The 24584-nt window shown below is 53.8% G+C and overlaps 2 protein-coding genes and 1 long non-coding RNA gene across 5 annotated transcripts; 2 read left to right on the forward strand and 1 right to left on the reverse strand.

Moving 5' to 3' along the window:
* Positions 1-395: 395 nt before the first annotated feature.
* On the forward strand, positions 396-11860 carry Usf2 (upstream transcription factor 2, c-fos interacting). 3 transcript variants are annotated; one of them, XM_052166016.1, is made up of 10 exons: positions 396-948; positions 1221-1267; positions 1382-1500; positions 1649-1849; positions 2200-2350; positions 2447-2534; positions 3004-3062; positions 10625-10719; positions 10815-10943; positions 11157-11860. In XM_052166016.1, the coding sequence occupies exons 1-10, from the start codon at positions 887-889 to the stop codon at positions 11244-11246; spliced, it is 1041 nt and encodes a 346-aa protein (XP_052021976.1). In that variant the 5' UTR covers positions 396-886; the 3' UTR covers positions 11247-11860. The 3 variants fall into 3 exon arrangements, with proteins under 3 accessions (XP_052021976.1, XP_052021981.1, XP_052021986.1); XM_052166021.1 differs by having other exon boundaries at positions 1649-1768; XM_052166026.1 differs by lacking the exon at positions 1649-1849.
* LOC127671322 (uncharacterized) lies at positions 10405-18429 on the reverse strand. Its single transcript, XR_007974714.1, has 5 exons — positions 18221-18429; positions 15177-15355; positions 14914-15020; positions 14349-14490; positions 10405-10618 (listed from the first exon to the last, which is right to left on the reverse strand). It is a non-coding gene; the product is annotated as an uncharacterized LOC127671322 (long non-coding RNA).
* On the forward strand, positions 13497-15133 carry Hamp (hepcidin antimicrobial peptide). The gene is made up of 3 exons (XM_052166030.1): positions 13497-13772; positions 14777-14848; positions 14932-15133. The coding sequence occupies exons 1-3, from the start codon at positions 13683-13685 to the stop codon at positions 15034-15036; spliced, it is 267 nt and encodes an 88-aa protein (XP_052021990.1). The 5' UTR covers positions 13497-13682; the 3' UTR covers positions 15037-15133.
* Positions 18430-24584: the final 6155 nt, after the last annotated feature.

Below are 24584 nucleotides of genomic sequence, written 5' to 3' on the forward strand. Positions count from 1 at the left end.
CGACGTGCGCATGCGCCCCGCGCCCTCGGGAGCGCGCAATCTCCCTCCCCGTCCTCCCGGCTTCTCTACGACCTACTTTACAGTCTTCCAACCCTGTGCCCCGGCGACCTGAGCCCCGCGTCCGTGTTTGCCGGGCGTTCCAGCCGGGCCTGCGTCCTAGCCGGTGGTGATCCCTCGTAGAATCTGGCCCGGGCCTATGTGTGTGCGCGCCCGGCCGCCACCGGAGACAGACAGCGCGCGCGTTCCCGGGGCCTGCCCTCCCCCTCCCGCCCGCGCGCGCCCGTCCCGGGATCGCGCCGTCGCCGCCGCCGCGCGCGCGCAGCTCCAGTAAAGGAGGAAAAAAAAAAAAAAAAGGAAAAAGAGAAAGGGGGGGGGGGGGGTTGATAGAAAGCGGCGGCAGCTGCAGCCACGATCCGCCGCCGGACCGGGCCAGGCCGGACGGCGGGCGCGGGAGCCGGAGAGCTGGGAAACAGGGCGGCCGCCATCCGGGCAGGGCCGAGTTAAAAAAAAAAAAAAAAAAAAAAAAAAAAAAGCTCAAGTCGCGGCGGCGGCGGCGGCGAGCGCTCGGGGAAGCAGGCCCCAGGCCGCGTGCGGCGGGCCGGCGGGCGGGGGGCAGCTGAGCTGTGGCCCGGAGCCTCGCGCCGCCCGGAGCCGGCGGCGGGCGGAGGCGGCAGGAGGAGGCGGCAGCTGCAGGAGTAGCGGCGGCGGCGGCGGCGGCGGCGGCATCTCCTCCTCACATGACCCCACTGTTTGTCCCCGTGATCAGCGCGAGCGGCTCCCGTGTCTCCTCCGTCCCCTCCTGCCGCGCGGCGTGAGCGCCGGGCTCGGGCCCCCCCGGCCGCCCGCCCCCTCCCCTCCCTCCCCTCCCCTCCCCCCCGCCCCCCCCATGGACATGCTGGACCCGGGTCTGGATCCCGCTTCCTCGGCCACCGCTGCTGCCGCCGCCAGGTAAGCGCGCCGACAGCTCGCGCCCCTCCGCGCGCCCTGGGCCCCGGCCCCTCCAGCCCGGCGCGCGGGGGCCGCCATGATCCCGAGCGGCCTCTGGGCCCGGCTCAAAATGGAGGCCGCGGGGAGGGGATCCGGGCGGCCGGGCCGGGGCTCGGCAGCAGTGCTGACCCTAGCGGGGGCCGGGCCTCGCGGGCGGGCGGCGGACCACTGCGCCCCGGCGAGGGGTGCGGGCCTCGCTGACCCCGGGCCCTGCCCCTCGTGTGCCCCCGCAGCCACGACAAGGGACCCGAGGCCGAGGAGGGCGTTGAGCTGCAGGAAGGTGAGTGTTTGCGGGGGCCACGGGGGCTGCGGCCCGCGCCGGGGTTGCAGGCCGGGGACGCCGGGAGGCCCCGCGCGCCCGCTGAGCGTGCCCCCTGCCCTGCTGCCCCCACAGGCGGGGACGGCCCGGGGGCCGAGGAGCAGACGGCGGTGGCCATCGCCAGCGTCCAGCAGGCGGCGTTCGGCGACCACAACATCCAGTACCAGTTCCGCACAGAGAGTAATGGAGGCCAGGTGAGGCGGCCGTGGGCCGGGAGCCCGGAGGGCCGGCGCCGGGGTGAGCCGAGGAAGGGCAGACGCGTGCGGCGGGACGGGGAGAGGCTTAGACCTGTCCCCCACTCGAGCCCCAGCGTTGCTGTCGTCGCTCTGCCGCCCCCTGCAGGTGACATACCGCGTGGTCCAGGTGACTGATGGTCAGCTGGACGGCCAGGGCGACGCGGCCGGCGCCGTCAGCGTCGTGTCCACCGCTGCCTTCGCGGGGGGGCAGCAGGCTGTGACCCAGGTGGGTGTGGACGGGGCAGCCCAGCGCCCCGGCCCTGCCGCTGCCTCTGTACCCACAGGTCCCGCAGCACCCTTCCCGCTGGTAGGTGGCCCGCAAGCTATGGGGAGGGGTTGGGGAAGGGGGAAGGCCCAGGGGGTGGGGTGTGTGACACACAGATGATGTTCTCTGGGCTGGCAGGCAGTGTAAGGTCTGGTCCAAGTTCTGCACAGGCGTTGGGTAGATCTTTTAGAGTTACTTTTCACCGGGAAACTTCGTAGAGAAAAGAGTAGAGCTAATGATAGTCGAATCCCGTCTGAGACGAGATACTGTGCAGAATGGCACACACCGAGGGCTTCCCCTTACCTCATGATATAGTAAACACCAATACCAGCAGCAGAGGGGCCATGCGTAGCAGGGGTGGCTAAGAATGGCCTGTGTGTACTTCTCCCTAGGCTGTAATTCAAAATCCATTCAGCAATGGTGGCAGCCCGGCGGCCGAAGCTGTCAGCGGGGAGGCACGGTTTGCTTATTTCCCAGCGTCCAGTGTGGGCGATACCACAGCTGTGTCTGTACAAACTACAGACCAGAGCCTACAGGCCGGAGGTAAGGGGAGGAAGGCTTCTGAGAGGAAAGCTAGGGAAACCACTGAAGCGGTTCCAACTTGACCCAATACTGATGTGCACTGCACGTTTCCTGCAGGCCAGTTCTATGTCATGATGACACCCCAGGATGTGCTTCAGACAGGAACACAGAGGACAATTGCACCCCGGACACACCCCTATTCTCCGTATGTCCCGTTGTTAGAGGGAAGGGAAGGTTTGCTGGGCTGGTCAATATACAGCAGGGGCGGGAGTGGGTTTTGTGAGCTTTTGCTTCTAAAGTGTCAGTTTTAAAAATATATATATTTCGGGCTGGAGAGATGGCTCAGAGGTTAAGAACACCAACTGCTCTTCCAAAGGTCCTGAGTTCCCAGCAACCACCTGGTGACTCACAACCATTTGACACCCTCTTCTGGAGTGTCAAGGGACAGCTACAGTGTACTTACATATAATAATTAAAAAAAAAAAATCTTTAACAAAAAAAAATATTTCCACCCTCTCTTCACGGCGATTTACTTTGCAAAGATAATTGCGAAGGGGTGGAGAGCTACCTCAGCGGTGGAGCCTTGTCTGGCGTTTTGCAAAGCCCCAGTAGCCTAAAAACAAAGGTGTTTGTCAAGTCTGATCGCTTAGTAAGTGCTGTCGTTTCCCCTTTAGGAAAATCGATGGAACCAGAACTCCTCGAGATGAGAGGAGGAGAGCGCAGCACAATGAAGGTAAGGACGCCGAGTGCTCCTGGGGGCCTTGAGCCCATTGCCGGCAGGCCCAGATGCTGGAGAGGTGCGGCAGAGTAGGTAGGTCAGTGCCGATTGGTGAAGCGCAGCAAGATGTCAGGAAAGATGGAGGGGTGCATTGGGTTTGGCCAGAGAGTTTGTCTTGCCCAGCCTGTGATTTTGATTTGATTTATTGGCCATCGTCTTGAAGTGGCGGGCCCCAAATCTGCACGTGGGTTTTGACCTCATGAGCAAGCTCCTTGTCCTCCTTCTGTAGTTGAGCAGCCTCTGGCCAGCTGAAACCGGAGCCTCCTGGAAGCTACTTGTTCCAACCTGAAGTCTTTTGTCCTTTAGTGCCCTTCCTTGGTCTCCCAGTCTTGACTGGTCCCTGCTAAGCACATAGTAGCCCTCAGGGTAAGGTAGTTCTGATACCCAAACACCTTCACTCAACAAATATTTACTGACCCTGGATCCCAGGCAGGGCAGGGCAGGGCAATGCAACACAGCGCAACACAGCCCTGGCCCTGTGCCAAGTCTGCCGCCTGGCCCCAAGAGTCAGAATTGCTACTGAAGGACAGCTTGTGGCCGAGGGATTGCTGAAGTGAGAGCACCCTGGGAAGATTTTTCTGAGATCCTGGCAAGTAGAGGGGCACACAGACTGAAAGGAGTCAGATTTTTCAAGGGTACTACTGTTTGCTTGTTGCTAAACTGCACATTCTTCAAGAATGAGCCAGGGTGAAGCCTCAGGTGTCCGGGCAAGGCCCTAAGACTTAGGGGTGCTTTGATGTAAATGGGGGTTGGGGCCACTGCTGTTCTAAGTGGCAAGTTCAGGCCTTCCACCAATGAGTACATGCCCATGCCCCATCTAGACCTCAGTACACGTGGAATCCAGCAGAGACCAGGGCTGGCCGCTCACCACTCATCTGTAGGCCACAAGCTGAACACAGCTGCTATGTACCCTGAGCATACCGGAGCACTCGGGAGCACTGGGGAGCACTGGGCGATGGGAAGCTGAGCAGGTGCAGCAGAGTTGTCAGCATGCACTTCAGAGGCCTGCCTCAGGGATCTGGGGACTACACAGACAAGGTCTAGGCCCAGAGCAGACACTGACACTTTCGAGTTTGAGGAAGAGCAGAATGGGGAAGGGAAAGAGGAAGGTCCCAGTGCTGAGGGGAACTTCCAGGCTGGCTCACGCAGGGTCTCCAGGAGCTCTTCCCTAATTGGTTTTCCTGACCCTGGGGATGTAGTCTGATCAGGGGGAAGCCTTCGTGGGGTCTGTGTGTGGGCGCAGAATGATAAGATGATGGGAAACCAAAACCCAAGACGTCCTGTGTCAGAGATGATGTCTGGGAAGGGAGAGGCCTGGTGTGAGGTGTTGGATTCGGAGGATGGACATGAGGAACTGGATTTGGGAGCTGCTGGGTTGAGGCCTAATGCCTAGGTCAGGAAGCTTTGAAGGAAAGGGTAAGCTGAGGCTTAAAGTTGTTTTGGATGTGGTGTAGGGACAGTTTGATGGTCCTCTATTGGGTGCTCAAACTGTTACAGCTCCTCTACCCAGCTCAGGTCTGGTTTTCAATCTTTGTACCTGTGTTGTCCAAATAAGTGACATTAACATAACACTCAGTTTTTGCCAGGCCCAGGCCCTAACTGCTGCCTCCCACTGAGTGTGCCTCCAGCTGTGACAGCCTCAGGCAGTGGCAGCCAACACCTGGATGGGAGGGGTCATTGTGTCTCGCCCTAGATTGTTTTCCGTCCGTAACCTCGCCCCTCCATCCTGCCCTCTGGCTTGTAACCTGTGGAAGGTTTGGCCGCCAGCTGCCTGTTCTCCTTGTGGCTTGGCAGTCCAGCCTACCGGACTGGCTCCATTGAAGGTCACCTGTGACAACCTCATTGCCAAATCTTCTGGCTTCCTTTCCTGTCTGAGCTCCAAACATCTGCTGCGACTGTTAACCTCATCCCACCTCCACCACATTTGGGAATGTTCCTCCTCCTGTTCTCCCTTACCCTTCTACCCTCGTTGTTTGTTCCTCCTCTCCTGTTCCTACAGACTCTCCAGGCTGAGCCCTGGAGAGGGCCCTGGGCTGTCTTTACAGAGAGGCCCTCAGAACTGAGAAGCTACATGCAGAGGTATTTAAGGCCTGGGCCTGAGTTCCTTCTCCATTTACCAGCAAGCACCTGCCACAGGTGCGCCAAAGCTCTAGTTGTCATCGCTAATACTCATGTCACCCCTAACACCGCAGCACCAGAGTCCGTTACTGTTTTTCTCCAGAAAGGTAATCGTTGTTCTTCCCATCCTCCTGGGGCTTCGTCCAGCCCAAAAGACCACAGTTTTTACTTCCTAGGTATCTGAAATTACCACTCAGAATCTCCCATGTCCAGCTCCCGTGAGACTTCCCATGCCTATGTCGTCCTTGCAGAACACACTGCCTGCCTTCCTGAGAGGCCCTGCAAATGCTCCCTGGCAGAAATGAGGCAGGGCGGCTTTAGAGCTCTACCCTTTCCTTCCTAGGACTCTACTTCACTAACAAGTGTTTCCATGTGGCTTCTCTTTCTTCCCCCCCTCCCCCAGGGCTTTTCTGTAGGGGTGGGGATAGGGGTTCCAGAGAGTGCCAGCAGGGGCCTAAGGAAGCTGTGCTATTTTTATCCAGGGACCTGTCAGGAACCTGAATGAAAGGGGTGGTTTGGGAGCATGTTGTTCATGGTGGCAGAAATGCAGGTCTTTCCATGAAATCTGACTTTAAATGCTGGGCTGAACAGCTCTTTCTATTTTATTGGTTTTCACAAAACAGAGTCCTACTTGGGTTCTTCATTTATGGTGGTGCTTGGGGTTTTGTTGTTTGTTTTGTTTTGTTTGTTTTATAGCACTGGGACTTTAGCCTAGGGCCTGGGGACATGGTAAGCAAGTGTTCTGCCAGCAACTCTATCCCTAGCATCTTGCTGTTTGTCCAGACCAATCTTGTACAGGAAGCCTCCTGCTTCCGACTCCCTAGTAGCTGGGTTCCCCAAATCTTTCTTTTAAAAGCTGAATATCGTGATATACTCTTGTAATCTCAGCACTGGAGGCTGGGGCAGAATCCAGCTGGACTACATAGTAAGAAAGAGTCTGTCTTAAAAATCAAACAAACCTTTTCCTGATGTGAACCCAAAGCTGCAGACTTCTGACTGTAGACTTCTGGTCCATTTGGACAAATAGGTTTTTTTGTTTTGTTTTGGTTTTTGGTTGTTTTTCTAAATTGATTCTCTTTTTTTCTATAATAATTAATTTTTATTCATTTTACATCTAGACCACAGTCTCTCTCCCTCCTCTCCTCCGAGATCCCCCTTTACAGATTCCCCCACACACATTGCCCCCTCTCTGGGTACCACCCCATCCTAGGCATCTAGTCCCAGCTGGACTAGGTACATCCTCTCACTGAGACCCAACCAGGTAGTGCAATTAGACGGTAATCCAGTGGCAGGGAACAGGGATGGAGACAGCCCCCACTCCAGTTCTTAGGGGACCCACGTGAACACCAAGCTTACATTTGCTACAAATGTGTAGGGGGTCTAGGTCCAGCTCCCACACGCTCCCTGGTTGGTGGCCCAGGCTCTGTGAGCCCCCATGGTCCCAGGTCCGTTGACTCCAGGTCTTCTTGGGGTGCCCTCCACCCTCTGACTCGCTCACTTCTATCCCCCACTCTTCCACAAGACTCCCCAAGCTCCGCCTGATGTTTGACTTTGTGTCTCTGCATCTGCCTCCATCTGCTGCTGGACGAAGCCTCTCAGGAGACGGTTATGCCAGGTTCCCGTCTGCGAGCATGGCAGAGCATCATTCATGGTGTCAGGGGTGGGCTCTCACCTGGGAGCCCAAGGCTGAGACCTGAGGTCTCAAGTTGAGGCCGTCATTGGATAGCTGTTCCCTCAGTCTCTGCTCCAGCTTTATCCCTGCACATCCTGTAGGCAAGACAAGCTCTGGGTTAAAGGTTTTATAGGTAGATTGATGTCCCCTTCCATTCTCTGGAAGCCCTGCCTGGCTACAGGAAGTGGCCCTTCAGTCTCTACATCCCTCTGGGAGGAATGTCAACCACAGTTACCCCATAGACTCCCTGTGTTCTCCCAACGATTCCCATTCTCACCCCAGCCCTCGCCTGCCCACTCCTCGCCCCACAGCTGACCGCCTCCTTGCCCCTCTCCTACACAGTTTCCTCTTGCCATCCACCTCCAGTGACGGCTTCATTTCCCCTGTGAGTGACATCGCATCCTCCCTTGGGTCCTCCTTAGTACCCAGTTTCTTCTTGTCTGTGGATCATAGCTTGGTTATCCTGCACTTCATGGCTAATGTCCACTTATTAGTGAGTACATACCATACATGTCTGTCTGACTCTGGGTTACCTCACTCAGGATGATGTTCTCAAGTTCCATCCATCGTCTGCAAAATGCATGATGTCCTTGTTTTCCGTAGCTGAGTAGTATTCCATTGTGAGGCAGTGCCACGCTGTCTTTATGCGCTCTCAGTGGAGGGGCACCTTGGGTATTTCCAGCCTCCAGCTCGCACCCGTGATGCTGCTGGGAACATGGCTGAGCAAGTGTCCCTGTGGTAGAGTGGGGCGCGCAAGTGTCCCTGTGGTAGAGTGGGGCACGCAAGTGTCCCTGTGGTAGAGTGGGGCGCGCAAGTGTCCCTGTGGTAGAGTGGGGCACGCAAGTGTCCCTGTGGTAGAGTGGGGCGTGCAAGTGTCCCAGTGGTAGAGTGGGGCGCCTTTGGGTCTATGCCCAGGAGTGGGGTAGCTGAGCCTGGAGGCAGAATTATTCCTAGTTTCCTAAGAAATTGCCAAATTGATTTCCAAAGAGCTTGTACAAGTACATTCCACCAGCAATGGAGGAGTGTTCCCCTTGCTCCACACCCTCACCAGAATGTGCTGTCCCTCAAGTTTTGATCTTTAGCCATTCTGACTGGTGTAAGATGGAATCTTAGGGTCATTTTGATTTGCATTTCCCTGATGACTAAGGATACTGAGCATTTCTTTATGTGCTTCTCAGCCATTTGAGATTCCTCTGTTGAGAATTCTCTGCTTAGCTCTGCACCTCATTCTATAATCGGTTGTTTGGTTTGTTAGTGTCTAATTTCTTGAGTTGTTTCTATCTGTTGCATGAGGATTGGTGAAGATCCTTTCCCAGTCTGTACACTGCTGTTTTGTCCAGTTGACAGTGTTCTTTGCCTTACAGAAGCTTTTCAGTTTTGTGAGGGTGGGCAAATGTTTTTATTGTCATTTATATCAAAATGTTTTCCAGTTCTATGATTTCTCTTTGACCCTAGGGTGTTCAGGAAGCATGTTCCCAATGTGCAGGCGTCAGTGTGCCTGCTGCTGTGAAAGGGGCTCTCCTCTGTAGGAAGGCAGGCTGGCTGACGTAGCCGGGGGTTCGAGCCTCCTATTTTCTTGCTTTTCTTGATGGTGGAGAGAGTGCAGTTGTCTACCAGCCCTGCTCTTCCTTTGGTCCTAGCATGTTGTGCTATGAGATATGGGAATTTGTTTGTTTATTTGTTTGTTTTTTGAGATAGTGTCTTTCTATACAGCCTTGGCTATTTTAGAACTTACTCTGTAGACCAGACTGGCCTCAAACTCACAGAGATCTGCCCTGTATCTGTTTCCTGAGTGCTGGGATTAAAGGTGTGTGCCACCGAGCCTGGCTGTGAGAAGTGTTTTAAATGCTGTGTTCTAACTCCAGGGCTTCTGTGGTCTAACTGGCCTTCTGCCAGTCCAGTGTGTCCTAATGGTTTTTTCATGCCAGGGACCTAACTATGTTACCACCTGGACACAGGCTGTGGACAGCTTACACACACACACACATCACAAGTGTTTATTATCTTTTGTGTAAGTCTGGGGTCCCTTCTTTCAGAAACCCAAATTTTTCTTAGTCTCTCTGAAAAGTCATCTGATTGTGGGTGGGGCTCCATCCAGAAAGTATTGCTGCACCCTACCCTTCTTTGGGCACATGAACTGTAGGCACAGTGTCCCCATGCCTTCACAGTGGCATCATGACACCAGCTAGGATTGAGTCCACTGGACCCCAGCCACGCACCTCTGCATTTTGCAAAATGTACACAAAGGAGCTCTGCTGCACACATCTACCCCTTAGCCTGATGGGTTGAGGAGCGTCCGTCAGAGAAAGGTCATGCCTGGGGCTCGGGCCCTAGAAGAAGAGTGAACTGTAGGAGCGTGGGGAAGTACGCAGTGAGCCTCTAGAAGCCTAGGATAGAGCAGTCTACCAGGGAGCACGGTGGGTTCGCTTCTAGGCCCTGGCTAGACTCAGCTTGCTGCTGCAGTCCTCCAAGTTCCCAGAAGATTGTCCCACACTTGATGGTGACATGCATGAGCTAGCCCAGAGCTTAGTAGAGGTGTATCCCAGGACTTACTGAATTCAGCATGGCCGAGTTCTTGGCCGGACGTTGGAAGGTGGCACAGAAAGAATCATTGCTGTGTAAAGGACGGAACAGAGGGGGACAGTCGCTTTGGAAAATGAAGTCACTGATGCCAGATTGGGAGGTGCCTGACAGACTGACCAAGCAGAGGCAGTAGGTTCCACCTGTTCCCTGCCCTGATGTCCCTTAAGGGAATGGGCAAGGTGTGAGGTCAGCTTTGAAGAGAAAGGGGACCGCCCTCACCCACCCCTCCTGCTTAGGGCTTTGCCCATTTTCCACTCTTGCCGCCCTCATTAGGAAACGTCCCCTTGCCCCTTTCCACAGCCTGTCAGGCCTAGGCCCAGCTCCCTCCACAAATGTAGCCAGATGGAGGGCTATAGGAGATTTGGGGTCCTAGCAGTCGGAGTACTGTGCCCTGGAGGTAACGAAGGGCTGGGAAGCCTTGCTACAACAAGCTAGGGAACTGGTTCCAAGTCAGGTGGCTGCTGGCAGGCCTCCTGAGCATACGGCAGGCCAGAGGAAGGCACAGCTGCCTGCCAGACAGTTGTCAGTCACTCGGCTAACTGTGGGAGGTATGGCCTCTAAAGTATGGTGTTCACACCTGGGTGAGGCGAGGTCCCAGGGCCAGGCCGCAGGGGTATTGTCTGAGAGTGTAGCTTGCCTAGGCTGTGGAGGAGAATTTTAAACAGGGGCAAGCCATGGTCAGATTTTCACATTTAAGATGAAAAGGACCTGGGATGGGGCTCAGCTGGCAGAGTTAGACTCCTGCCCCAGCACTAAGTAAAACTAGGCTGAGGTGGCTGCTCAGGAAATGGAGGCAAGTGGGTCAGCAGTTCAGTCATCCTGGGCTACAGAGTTTGAGCCCAGCCTGGCCTACATGAATGAGACTCTATTCCCAAGGGGGCCAAATAAAAAAAAAATGAGAAAAGCAAAATTAGAGATTTCGAATTTTGCCTGTTGGCTCCAGGTTTTATAAGTGTACCAGACAAGCAGCGAAACAAGTGTGCATCCGTCCTAACCACACAGCACTTGAGGGTTGGCACTTGATTTCTCCTCTTGGGGCAGTGTGAGCCCTGGGTCCTCACTAGCGCCGTGACTGGGCATCCTGTGCCATACTAGTTGCAGTGAGTCTGTCCGTAGAGCTGTGATGGTCACTGTTTTCCTGCAGTGGAGCGGAGACGGAGGGACAAGATCAACAACTGGATTGTCCAGCTTTCAAAAATCATTCCAGATTGTCATGCAGACAACAGCAAGACAGGAGCGGTGAGTGTCCCAGTCCCTTCCAGAACGTCGGCTAACGCCAGGCCCAGGAGCTGAGCTGTTCTGTCCTCCTGACTCTTGTCTGCCCTCCACTCCAGAGTAAAGGGGGCATCCTGTCCAAGGCTTGCGATTACATCCGGGAGCTACGCCAGACCAACCAGCGCATGCAGGAGACCTTCAAGGAGGCAGAGCGGCTGCAGATGGACAATGAGCTCCTGAGGCAGCAGGTGGGTACAGGCCTGGAATCCACAGGGGCCCAGTGTGCCAAGGCCTAACCCCGCCTCCCGTGTCCCCTGTGGGTACAGGCCTGGGTCCCCGGGGCCCGGTGTGCCAAGGCCTAACCCCGCCTCCCGTGTCCCCTGTGGGTACAGGCCTGGGTCCCCGGGGCCCGGTGTGCCAAGGCCTAACCCCACCTCCCGTGTCCCCTCTGGTGCCTGCAGATCGAGGAGCTGAAGAACGAGAATGCCCTGCTTCGAGCCCAGCTGCAGCAGCACAACCTGGAAATGGTGGGCGAGAGCACCCGGCAGTGATGCCCACCGGCTCACCCTTCAGCTGCTGCCGGCCTCTGCTGCCCCTCCCCCAGCCCTTAGCACAGAGAGGGAGATGCCCCTCCCCAAGCTGCGTTTTTTTATAGTAGATTTTTAACAAAAACAAGGAGACATAATGCATTTCTGTTGATACATTGCCCATTACCCTCCTCCCTGTGGAAACGATGCCCACCTGCCCATCTGTCCGTCAGCCTCCCTTCTCGGTCCTCACCAGCCCAGCACTTACAGTGGGCTCTTCAGGAGGAGCAAGGGAGGAGGACAGAGGCCCCGCTGCCTGCTGCCTCCTTGGTCTCTAGAGGTATTGAGACAGGGTGCTTATGGGAAGGAGGGAGCTTTGGGGATGGGGGCCTTCCCTGGGGCCTGGACCTATGCAGGGAGGCCATGCCCCCCACCCCTCTTGTTTCTGGATCCCTGCTCCCCTCTGGATGTGTGTGTGTGTGTGTGTGTGTGTGTGCGCGCGCGTGCACGTGCGTGTGTGTGTGTGTGTGTGTGTGTGTGTGTGTGTGTGTGTGTTTTAATTTTCTTTATGGAAAATGGACAAAAAAATAGAGAGAGAGGTATTTAACTGCAATAAACTGGCCAGTGTGGCCCCGCCTTGTCTGCCTGTGTGTCCATGTTGGGCGTGGGGTGGGGTGGGGTGGGGTGGGAGTCCTGGGGTCTCCCTGAAGTCTAAGCCTCGGTTATTCTGTGGCTGTGTGACAATGGCTGGGGGCATTAACTGAGGCCCTGGGGTGCAGACTAGGGGTATGGGAGCTGAGGCCAAGGACATACCCCCTGGTGTTAGAGGGGAGGCTGGAGTCTCCTAGGTCAGTGCTTCTTGAAAACAGGGCTCTGGGGCTGAAGCCCTCCCCTCTGTACCAGCCAATGATGATGCCTGGCCTTGAGCCCCCCACCCCCAAGAGAGGGCAGATGGCCAGAAAGCCAAGCTTGGCCCGGCAGTCTGTCGCCTCGAATTGTAGCTCTGGCGCCTGTGCTGTGACCCCTGCCCTTGACTGATGATGAAACCTGTCCCGAGCAGCCAGTGATGCTTGCCGGGGTCGGGGAATACCATCATGTCCCCGAGAGACTGGCTCACCAGTCCCAGCATCTAGAAACCTGTCAGTTTCCCCTTGCTGCACTTCGTACCTTGTCACAACCTAAGTACCCCCGAGGCCTCTGGTATCTTGAGAACTCTGTCTTTGGCATTCCCACTTCCTAAAGCCCTCTTTGGGAGAGCATGTGGGACAAATGAAGAACCCCAGTGAGCAGCAGCAGTGACAGAAGCGTCCCCAGGCTCTGGACAGCACTGACCGGATGCTCCTGTGTAACTCAGGAGCCTGTCTCTGGAGTCAGTTTGATAATAGCTCAGGCTGCGTACACAAGGGGTCCAGGTAATAAAGCCAAGGACACCACACGGGGCTTCAGCAGTACCCCAGGAACTAGCTACAAAGGCCTGGTGTGCACTGTGCACCAACCTCTGGCATATATGGTCCAGCGTGGCATGGGGAGGTCCTGGCATAATACCACTGCACTTGGTGCTGTGTGGTGTGCATAGTCTGCTCTTCCAAGTCTCACACACTACTGTGTCCCCTGTGCTTAGAGGGAGACAGTTTGAGGAACAGATCATCAAGGCGAGCCCCTGCAGTCAGTGACTGGAAGGCAACTTTGAGCATAAACACAAATAGATCCCAGGAGGAAGCGGGCAGCCACTTAGAGGCCAAGTGGCACCAGCTGTTAACACAAAAGTGAGTTGACACTGGTGTTAAAGACGCAGAATCCGTGCACTCACTATCATGTGAAACCAGTGCATTAGCTCATATGCCAGCCTGTGAAATAAATGCCTTGGCTCTGACTTGGCTTGATGACTGCCACCTCTATAGGCAGAAGGTGACTCCAGCATAACAGCTACATCATATGGTCTTCAGGTTGGACTCCATAGTGCATGTTAGGACCAACGCTGACAAAAACTTGTGGGCATCTGTCCAATCCCTTGGCCACTGTGCCTAACTCACGCTGGGATGCACCCCATGGCTGGGTCCTTCCGAGGAGCCCGGTGACAGCCACGCTGAGGACGCTAGTAGAGGTGAGAGGCACAATTCTTCCACTCGCCAATCAATGTTTAGGGGAAAGGAGGGGAATTTCTGAGAGGCACGAGGTGGTGTCACAGGTGGCTGGCTGGAGGCTTGTGTCCATGGCTCTGTCTGCCCCACCCTCTGGATGCACCTCTGCTGGCTGAGGGTGACACAACAGTGTCCCCTGTCACTCTGTTCCCGCTTATCTCACCCGCCTGTTTGGCGCCACTGTCTTCTTGGAAATGAGTCAGGGCAAAAGGGGAGGGGGAGCTCAGGTGACCCTCCTCCCACTGGTCCCATAAAAAGGACTGGGACCGGCTCCTAGACACCAGCACACGTCCTTAGACTGCACAGCGGGACAGAAGGCATGATGGCGCTAAGCACTCAAACCCAGGCTGCCTGTCTCCTGCTTCTCCTCCTTGCAGGTCTGAGCAGCAGCACCTATCTCCAGCGACAGGTGAGCACCCCAACCCCGCTGTGGTGGGACAGCCAGGTCCCAGGGAGGCAGGAGCTCCTCAGCACTGAGTATTTAGGACAGCTCAGGAGTGATGGCAGCTGCTGACAAGGACAAGGGTGGTCCTAAGTGGAAGATCTGAGAGACTGCACAGGTGTCCTTGAATAGCTACTCTGTCATCCTACTGTGGAAAATGGGCAGGAGGAACGCAGCGGGAGGAAGACAAAATGTTCCTCCCCTGTCCTATCCTGGTCAGGGCATTTCTTAAGCAGCCTTTAAGTGACTATTTATTAAAGACTTATTGTGGATAGTACAAAAGACAATGGGCAGTAAAACTCTCGTGAAGAAGGACCAGGGGTGGGGCTAAGAGGCTGACAGCCACGCAAAGTATTCTCCAAGAAAATGATACAGAAGGGGCTGGAGAGATGGCTTAGCCATTAAGAACACTGGATGCTTGTTCAGACGACCTAGGGTCAGTTCCCGGCACCCTTATGGTGGCATGCAACCATCTAGCTCCAGGGTATCTGATTGATGCCTTCTGCCCTGGATGGCAGTCAGCACTAGGCATGTGTATGGTACCTGTAGCCACTCAAGGCAATCACAAGACCCTTGGGGACTGCAGGGTCTGATACGTGGAGCCATGTTGGAAATAAGGAGAGGGCGGTAGAGGTTCTCTGTCGAGCTCTGTGAAGCACTGCGTGGATGATGATCGGTCCTCGAACTGCCAAGAGACAGGAGGGAAAGCCACAGTCCTGTTGACGGCGCTCTGTGCTATGTGGTGACCAGGTTATAAGAGATAAGATGTAGGGAAACCCGTAGGGAGTGTCCAGGAGAGTGCAAGAGCAAAGAAGGCCGGTGCTTGTGAGGGGAGACAGGGCAGTGGGGTCCCTTCTAGGAATTCCATCTAAACACAGGTCCCTAAGTCCCTGGGGAAGAAGCTGGCAGAGTAAAGTCAGAAGGCTATGCTGGGAATTCCACAGTACTCACAACCTCTTCTGCTTTCACAGGCGAGACAAACTACAGAGCTGCAGGCTTTGCCCGGGGCAGAAGACAGGACCCACAGTGACAGTGACAGTACGGTAAGAGCATGTGGGACTCCCTCCCGGACCCCCAGCCTCTCCCAGGCCCAGGCGAGGCTGCTCACCTCATCTTCTTTACCCAGCTCCCGATGCAGAGAAGAAGGAAGCGAGACAGCAACTTCCCCATCTGCCTTTTCTGCTGTAACTGCTGTAGAAATCCCGGCTGTGGTATCTGTTGCAAAACATAGAGAGTCCAGAGCCACATCCTGCCTCTCAACACCCCTGTCTCTCCTCAGCCCCATTTATTTATTCCTGCCCTCCCCCCAGCAATGACCTTAAAATAAAGACGATGATTTTTATTTCAAACTATGGTGTCTGGGTTTTTTACCTTGTGTTTTCTCCTTGCCAACGATACGGACTTGTTGCAAGCTCTGCCCTCCAGGGACAGACCCTAGGCAGGACACACGGGTCTGTGTGCACTGAGGCGGCCAGAAGGCTGGGAAAAGCATTTCTTGTGTGCTCTTCATTTTGTTTCCTACTTTAAAAGATCTGGAGTTTATGGAACAACTGGGAAAAAAGTCAAAAAGACTTTCCTCAGTCTATTTCTTTCTTTCTTCTTAAAAAAGTTTTAAAAATGTGTGTGCGTGTGTGTGTGTGTGTGTGTGTGCGCGCGTGCGCGCGCGCGCGCGCGTGTGCATGTGCGTGCATGTGTGTGTGTGTGTGTGTGTGTGTGATTGTGAATACATATAACAGCCCGAATAGCCCCAGCTGGTATGAAACTTGATTTGTCAAACTCACAGATATCTTCTGCCTCTGCCTCTGCCTCCAGAGGTTTGGAATTAAAGGTGTGCCGTGTCTGCCATCAGTTTTTCCTTTCTTTTTTTTTCTTTTCTTCCCCCCCCCCCCATTTTTTTTGGATTTGGTTTTTTTTGAGATAGGGTTTCTCTGTATAGCCCTGGCTGTCCTGGAACTCACTCTGTAGACCAGGCTGGCCTCAAACTCAAAAATCTGCCTGCCTCTGCCTCCCAGAGTGCTGGGATTACAGGCGTGCGCCACCACCGCCTGGCAAAGATTTATTTATTATATGTAAGTGCACTGGAGCTGTCTTCAGAAACACCAGAAAAGGGGCATCAGATCTCATTACAGGTGGTTGTAAGCCACCATGTGGTTGTTGGGATTTGAACTCAGGACCTTCGGAAGAGCAGTCAGTGCTCTTAACTGCTGAGCCATCTCTCCAGCCCCTCTTTTTTTTTAATTCTCTCTCTCTCTCTCTCTCTCTCTCTCTCTCTCTCTCTCTCTCTCTCTCTCTCTCTCTCTCCCTCATGTGTGTGTGTGTGTGTGTGTGTGTGTGTGTGTTGGTTTTTGACATGAGGTCTCTTTCCCTGGACCTGGAGATCACTTATTCTCCATGACCTGTCTGAGCAACAGGTCTCTGGGATCCATCTGTCCCTGTCACACCTGCCTGTAACATGGGTGCGAGTACTCAGCCTGCACAGCAAGTGCCTTACCCACCAAGCCTTCTTCCAGCCTGAGTTCTCTACTTTAATAGGGACACAGATACAGGAGTCAGAATTCACTGCCGCCCCAGCTTGTACGATTTCAACAGCCCTAATGATGACCAAGGGCACTGCTCACCTGGCCTCCGCTGGGTCCAGGAAGGGTCTAGTATAAGTACAGGATGCCCTGGGAGCTGGACATCCGAGTTTGTCAAGACAGACGGAAAAGCCTTTTTGTGAGATATACTAATACTTTAAATATTGGCAACTAAGCAGAGTATGGCAGTTCAAACCAGTAGCAGTAACAATGAAGAGTTCTCTCGCCGGACGGTGGTGGTGCACGCCTGTAATCCCAGCACTCTGGGAAGCAGAGGCAGGCAGATTTCTGAGTTCGAGGCTAGCCTGGTCTACAGAGTGAGTTCCATGACAGCCAGGGCTACACAGAGAAACCCTGTCTTGAAAAAACCAAAAACAAAAAAAAAGAGTTCTCCCAAGTGCCCTTTTCTCCCCCGAGGACTGAGTAATCAAACACAGGCCTCACATAGAACAGCCAGATACTTACCCAACGGATATATATGAGCCAAGAGACATACATTGATTGATTGATTGATTGATTGATTGTAAACAGGATCTTATGTAGTCTAACCTGGACTTGCACTCTCTTAAGTAGCCAAGGATGACCTTGAACTTTTTCTGATTCTCCCGCCTTTACCTCCTGAGTTCTAGGATTATAAGCTTGCTTTCATGCAGGGCCTCAACACACATGCAGCGCCTCTTGGTTTCTAGCAACCGCTCTACCATCTCTATCCCTATATCTTTATCCCTGGTTTTTGTTTGAGATAGGATCTCCCTCTATATGTAGCCCAGGTTGTGCTAGAACTCACTATATAGCTCAGGCTGGCTTTTTAAAACTTGCTGCAATCCTCCTGCCTCAGCCAACTAGAACTTAAAAAGTCCATCTGTAGGACAAACTTAACCAAACTAGAAACCAGCAACAACCTCACCCACCACAACCTTTTACATCAGAGGCTGGTGATCAGAGGAAACTAAAAAGAACAAAGACACCCCGACCCCCTCACCCGGCTCCTGCCTACTATTTTACAACCTTGAAACTTGGCTTCAAGGCCACCCTGGTTTCTCTTGGTGGCTTTATTTTGTTTAATGTAACAAACATAGGCTTGAGGGAACACTGTAAAACCAGAGGCGCTGATCACAAGGCTGTTAGGGTTGTGTCCAGAGACAATGACCATACTCAGTACCGTAGAAGTAAACCCTCCCCCCACGCCGACAATGACGTCATAGCCCCTGATTATATGGCAAAAACACACACACACAGCACAGCCTATGAAGCCTGGACTGCTCCGCCCCTGGATTGCTCCGCCCCTGGATTGCTCCGCCCCCTGGCTTGCCCTTTCACACTCTTGAGAAGTTGTTCTTCCTTCACCTACAGTTTTAGGATATGACTTGAGTATTTCAGAATGAAGGTGGTCCATAGAAGCCAGTTACTCTCGGGTGGATTCGGGTCGCCATATTACTTAGATTCGCAGTTTGCTCAACTTACTGAAAGGCCCTTTTTCTTAAGACTCAAGCAGCCTGTGAGCGTAGGAGACAGGGCCAGAAGCTAATTAGGGGGTTCTTGAATGAAGATAGAGGGGCAGGGAGAGGACCCTGCTGTGGACGGCTTGGCTCCCCACAGTCCTGGTGCTTCTGTCTGTTCAACTCAGTCAAGGAGAAGAACTTAGATTTGTTTTGCAAACTGACAAATGCCCCCTAAATGGGAATAATCAGTATCGACCCGGGAGAAGCAAGGTCTCTCTCTTACTCCTTGTTTTGTTTTGAAAACAGTTTCACTGTAGCCCCAGCTGTCCTGGAACTTGTTAGTAGACCAGGGAGCTGGAGAGGTGAAACAGCAGTTAAGCGTATGTAGTGTTCTTACAGAGGTCTGGAGTTTGGCTTCCAGCATCCAGGTCCCCACGCACAGCCACCTCTAACTCCAGCTCCAGGGGGTCTGAAGCCTGACTCCAGGGGTTGTGGGATTGACTGCCTTCCTCACAACCAAAACCAGTCCCGCTGGCCCTCTGCCCTGCACCTGCCGCAACCTCAGTTAGCTCTGTTCTCACTTGTGTGGCCGAGTACGATAAGCCATCTTCCTCACTGACTCAAAAAAAAAAAAAAAGTAAAATAAAAAGGAAAAAGGAAGTAGGTCAGTGGAGGCGTGCCTTTGAAGGCTCCTGGAGGTCGTCTGAGATTGATGGTGGCAACCGACCCTTCACAGGAGCCTCTGAGAGCGTAGAAGACATCCTTCCTCCGGTTAGCTGCTTTCAGGGGCATTCTGTTACACTGGCAGAAGTGACCACTGTTTAGCATTCCTGATTACACTGAAGAGCTACATATATTCCTCTCTTACATTTGGACACAATTCTCCAGAAGGTCCTACGACTGAGGATGTGAAACCGAGGGATTACAATTTTAGTGTTTGAGCCAGGGCAGTGGTGGCACACACCTTTAGTCCCAGCACTTGGGAGGCAGAGGCAGGAGGATTTCTGAGTTCGAGGCCAGCCTGGTCTACAGAGTGAGTTCCAGGACAGCCAGGGTGACACAGAGAAACCCTGTCTCAAAAAACAACAACAAAAAATCCAAACAAACAAGCAAGCCCCCCCCCCCCACGCTTCCCACTCAGCAGACAGCCTAGGTGTAGAAATTGTTGGATTTAAGAAAAGGACTCAGTCTGTATCCCTGGCTAGCCTGGAACTTGTTGTGTATGCCAGGTGGGTTTGAAATCCACGTCGATCCTCCTGCCTGTGCACACTGACTACTGAAATTAAAGGCACGCGCTGCCATGCCTGGCTTGCTTTATTTTGTTTTAGAAGGTTTATGTTTCATGTTTATTCCCATGTACATTTGTCTGAGTTCTGCCGCATGGGTGAAGGTGCCCTCAGAGAACAGAGGAGGGGTGGGGTCCTCTGGAGCTGGACCTACAGGAGGTTGTGACCTGACTAACGTGGGCGCTGGGGACCAAACTGGAATTCTTGGAAAGTGTCACATGCTCTTAAGCACTACACACACATACACAGACACACGCAGACACACAGACACACACAGACACACAGATACACACAGACACACAGACACACACAGACGCACACAAAGGCACACACAGACACACAGACACACACAGACACACACAGACACACACAGACACACACAGAGACACACGCCACTTTTTTTGTTGTTGTTTTGTTTTTGTTTTTTGTTGTTTTTGTTTTTTTGTTTTTTGGGGTTTTTTTGTTGTTTTTTTTGTTGTTGTTGTTGTTTGTTTTTTCAAGACAGGGCTTCTCTGTGTAGCCCTGGCTGTCCTGGAACTCACTCTGCAGACCAGGCTGGCCTCGAACTCAGAAATTCGCCTGCCTCTGCCTCCCAGAGTGCTGGGATTACAGACGTGCGCCACCGCTGCCTGGCTTTCCACGCCACTCTTAATCTCTCCATTCCTTGTCTCTTCTTTTGAGATAAGGTCTCTGTTGGCCAAGGCTGAACTCTGACTGTGTAGGTGAAGACCATCTTGGACTTCTGACCCTCCCTCCTTCCTGCCTCTGCCTTCTGAGGGCTAGAATTATATACATGTGGCATTATATCCAGTATCTGTGGTGCTGGGGTGAGAACCCTGGGTTTTATGAATACTGGACAAGCACTCTACCAAATGCATGCACTATAATCCCAAGACAAAGTGCTGCTGCCACCACCGCTGCCGCTGCCACTGCCGCTGCCGCCGCCGCCGCCGCCGCCGCTGCTGACCTGAGAACCACACTGTGGTGACCCTTGACATGAAACAGCCAGTCCTGATTATGAACAACAAAGGAACTCTGGACTGGCCAAGACCCAGGCTCTGGCCCAAGAGGGGGTTAAGGGATAAAATGAATCACAGGACAATATTGTCTGGAGATGTTTGCTCTAGTTTGCATGATAGTTTGGATAAAATTGAGCTAACACGCAAAAATCATCACACTACATAATTTCTATGTTCACCCTTCATTTATATACTGATGTCTTAAACCCCAGAATGTGACCTTAGTTACGGATTGGATCTTTTTAGAGGGAGTTGGGGATAAGACAGGTCCAATGTAGAAGAGGATGACCTTGATCTGATCCTCCTGCCTCCACCTCCCAAGTGATGGGATTACAAGCATGTGCCAACAAGCCTGGCTTTGATGATAAGTCTTGACTGAGGGTAACAGTTGGGATGTAGTCATCATGATGGGTCCTAATCCAATATGGCTGACATCTTGGTAAAGGGGGGAGATTTGAACAAAAACAGATCCAGGTAGAACGGAGTGCAAATATTCAAACCTCCAAGTCCAAGGTTGAGGGGGCTGGAGGAGAGGCAGGAGTAGATCCTCTCCGCCTGCTGCAACTTGGTCCTGAAATTGAAACAGAGGCCTGAAAGGATGTGACGTAATAATTCCAGTTTGGCCATTTGTCTCCAGCCTCAGGCCCCAGCCCTTGCAGACTGAATATCTGCTTTCTCGAAGGCATCGGCTGATTTGTGAACCAGGTAGCCCCTCTTACCCAAGCCCCTCTCTGCCTCTTGGTCCATCTGATCCACCCTTATAGGTGGGCCCCTCCTAATCTCCTGGCTCAGCCACAGACTCTCAGTGGGACTCACCTGCCCCTCTCTCCAGTCCATACCTGGAACTGACACAGTACCCAATCTACACCAGGAACACCAGCTCAGCGAGACCGGTGTGCTTAGATATCTGTGGCACAGGGCACCCCAGTCTCTTCACATTCACCCTCAAAGTCCAGGCACCAGGTCCCTCTCTTCTCCGGAACCCAGTCTTTCAAGCCCCACCCCACTTTCAATGGACCATTGTCTCAGACTGGGAAAGGCACGGGCAGAGTCTGACATCATGAAGGCTGAGGTGGGGGTGTCACTGCTCCCCAGTCCCAGTCTTCCTGACTTCTGATCCACTCTGGTCTAAGGGATTTCCCTGTCCTCACCCCTGGAAGAAAGGACTCCCCCACCCCCAACCCCTGCTCTGGCCTCTGCAGGGCCATGAAACTGCTCTGTGTATCTTGTCACCTCTAACACCCTGTCCGCTTTGCAAAGCCCATGCCTGATTCAAGATGACTGTGGATTCCACACCCAGAGAGTCCTCACCCAGCTCAGAAAGCCACCGTGGTCCTGTGTGCACACAAGCCTAGCTTTAAAGACCCCCAAGGCAGGCTTCTTGGGAGGCCCACCCTCTCAGAACTCCAAGCTAGAAGACTGGGCAGGGACCAGCCAGAATCCCCAAGGGCAGGGTGGCCAGCTTCAGTCACATCGAGTTCTATAGTAAGAAGGGACAGATTCTAAATGGAAGGGGAGGGAGCAGACGTGGTGGCACACATTTATAATATCAGCACCGTGGAGACTTAGCCATGCTGTATTCGAGGCTAGCCTGAGCTTCATCATGAGCTGGAGCCTGACCTATGTAAAGAGACTCAAAAAACGAATTTAAAAGAGGGGGTGGGATGGAGTGGGCCGCCGAGGTGGCTCAGTGGGTAGGTAACAGTATCAATGCCAAGCCTCGGTTAGAGCCCTGGGACCTACAAGGTGAAGGGAAAGAACTAAGGTACATTTGCAAAGACACACACACACACACACACAGAGACAGAGAGACAGAGAGGACAGAGAGACAGAGAGAGGGAGGGAGAAAGAGGGGGAGCTGGAGAGATGGCTCAGTAAGTAAAAGCAGCACCAGCTGCTCTCTCACAGGACTTGGGTTCAAGTCCCAGCACTTATATGGTAGCTCACAACCATCTGTACTCCAGATCCAGGGGATCTGATGCCCTCGCCTGACCTCCATGAGCATCAGGTCCAAAAGTGGTGCACAGACAAACATGCAGGCAAAAACACCCATACACATAGCATAAATAAATCTAAAATAAGTAAATCAATCAATGTAGTTTGTTTTTTTTTTAAGAGGGGGCTCTGCTGGCTCCGCAGTTAAGTGCCCTGCTTCTGGAAGAGCAGGCTGGGGTCGGCAGGATGGTGTGGGGACAGCTTTCCAGGAATGAGGGTTAAGAATGGCCTCCCTTGAGTCCCAAGATGCCGCAGGGCATTAGAAGACTAGAAACAAGCACTTCTTTTCTGTTTAACAGGTGGAGGCAGACTCAGAACTACAGACAGAGCCCTCGTCCTCACCAAGGGAAGGTCGGGATCTCAAAGAGACAGCAGCTTGGAGGACAAGAAGTGACAAGGAGAGAAGAGACCCAAGGGAAAGCATGGGGATCAGGGTCATTCTCAGCACGGTGGAGGTGACTCTGGAGCTAAACTAGGAGAGGGTGTGTTTCCTCTTCCTGGCAACCAGTCTCTACCTGTCTCTTGGGACCAAGGTCACAATGTTGTCACCAATTCCTGGGGGACAACAGGTTCCACCTTTTAGCCTGGGACTTTCAGAAAGATGAGGCCACTCCTCCCTCCCCAACCCCCAAATTGGGGTGTATATCAATGGAGGAAGGGGAGGAGCAAGGCAGACCCCCATCTTCTCTAGGAAGGAGCTAGTAGGACCCAGGCGTCAGGCTGCCCAGTCTCAGCTCTAGCCCTACGGTGACAAGGGCCCCTTTGTGCCCCCCTCCCCCGGGGGCAGGGAGGAGCTGGGCCCTGGAGGCAGGCGGCCCCTGGCACCCGGGGGGCAGAGGAGGGGCTGGTGAGTGGGGGCTTAGACCCTGGGAGGCCAAGGGACTGTAAGCCGGGCCAGCAGAGCAGAGGGTGCAGAAACCAGACCATCCAAGTGAGTACTGAGGCAGAGAGGGCTAGGGTGAGACACCCCAGGGGTCGGGGGCGATGGCCATCAGGGCATGTGCCAGGCCAGGTGTGCCAGCAAGCAGAGCAGTGCCACTGTGAACTGGAGGGCCAACCGCTTCCAGGGGGGCCGGGTGTTGCTTTGGAATGGGCTTCCAAACCAACCAAAAATCTTAGTGGAGGCAGCGGTGGTGGGCAGAGACAGCAATGAGGCCCTGAGAAGAAAAGACAGAAAGAAGGACAGGGGGAACCTCACTCCTGGACCTACCTCATCAATGTGGGGGGCTTCTGCCAGGCCAGCTCCCCTGGGGTTTGCAAAATCGGGAGAGATGGGACAGTGATCTGGATTGGGGGAGAGGGGAGGGTACAGAGCCGTCGGACACTGGAATCCACCGTGTGGATGTGGGTGAGGCCGGCAGTCTGTGGACACCTGGGCACACAGTGAGGGTGACAGTGTGTGTGCCCACCTCCCCCGTGTAGCCTTCCGTATTAGTGTTCCTCAACTCCTTATTGCACTTCACTGAAGAGACTTGGTAGGTGTGTTTTTTTCCTATCCCCACCCCTCCCTTGGATTTGTTTGTGTTTGTTGAAGTAGGGTCACTCAGAGCCCAGGCTAACCCTCCAACTTGCTAATATAGCCAAGGCTGGTTTTGAACTCTTGATCCTCCTGCTCTCCCTTCCCAAGTTCAGAGGTGACAAGTGTGCAGTCGTCTCTGCTCCTGGCTTCTCCAATGGAAAGTTAACGCTACAGATATGGGATCTGTTTGTCTTGCAGATATTAGCCTTGTGATTCTTTAGAGAGCTTCAAATTGTTGTCCTAGCTGAGACTGCTTGTGCCCTCATCCCAAGATCAGAATTTTCCCCAGAGGAGAATGTACCCTGTGCATGAGTGTACACCCACCTGTTTGTGTGGTGAATTGATTGGTCCTTACCTCTGGGTGTTTCCCATTCCTTCCAGTCACAGATTACTAGGGCCACAGCTGCCCTGTGCCCGTAGATGTGTCTGGGTGGAGCTCTCTGTAGTCACACTTCAGTGTGCGCAGGTTCTTGTGACTTGCACACTTGCGAGCAGGACAGCCGGAGCCATGACTACCCGGGCGTGTCCAAGACTGAGGGCAGTCGGGTGGTCTCCGCCTGGCCAGTTCCAGGATGCTTCTTGGTAGACACAGGGGTCTCAGGGTAGGGATGTATCCTCATGGTCGGTCTCCAAACCTCCATTCTGTAAGTCTCTTCTTGCTGGCTGTCACATTTGCTACTAGCGTTTGCGTGTTTCTGGGCATGCGTCTGCATCTGTGGGAAGAGGGCAGGCAAGGCCGGGAAAAGCAGCTACTTCAAAATCCTGGCTCTAGTCCCAATCGACCCACAGGGCAATGGGGAAGGGCAGCATGGGGCCATCACCTCTGGCTCCTCCTGGCCCCTTGCAGAGCCCAGTCAGGAGCAACCAATCTCAGTCACACTCCACCTACCCCTAGGAGGTCCCTAGGATGGGGCACCCGCACCCCCCCCCAAAGGAACAGGG

Source organism: Apodemus sylvaticus, chromosome 1 (genome assembly GCF_947179515.1).
Source record: "Apodemus sylvaticus chromosome 1, mApoSyl1.1, whole genome shotgun sequence".
NCBI lineage: Eukaryota > Metazoa > Chordata > Mammalia > Rodentia > Muridae > Apodemus > Apodemus sylvaticus.

What these genes read in the sequence shown, in the direction of transcription:
- Usf2 (XM_052166016.1), top strand. Translation starts at nt 887, where the DNA reads ATGGACATGCTGGACCCGGGTCTGGATCCCGCTTCCTCGGCCACCGCT. An exon ending in CAGAGAGTAATGGAGGCCAG is followed by an intron (nt 1,501 to 1,648) that starts GTGAGGCGGCCG and finishes CGCCCCCTGCAG; the next exon opens with GTGACATACCGCGTGGTCCA. An exon ending in CCAGAGCCTACAGGCCGGAG is followed by an intron (nt 2,351 to 2,446) that starts GTAAGGGGAGGA and finishes CGTTTCCTGCAG; the next exon opens with GCCAGTTCTATGTCATGATG.
- Hamp (XM_052166030.1), top strand. Translation starts at nt 13,683, where the DNA reads ATGATGGCGCTAAGCACTCAAACCCAGGCTGCCTGTCTCCTGCTTCTC. An exon ending in GCACCTATCTCCAGCGACAG is followed by an intron (nt 13,773 to 14,776) that starts GTGAGCACCCCA and finishes CTGCTTTCACAG; the next exon opens with GCGAGACAAACTACAGAGCT. An exon ending in ACAGTGACAGTGACAGTACG is followed by an intron (nt 14,849 to 14,931) that starts GTAAGAGCATGT and finishes TTCTTTACCCAG; the next exon opens with CTCCCGATGCAGAGAAGAAG.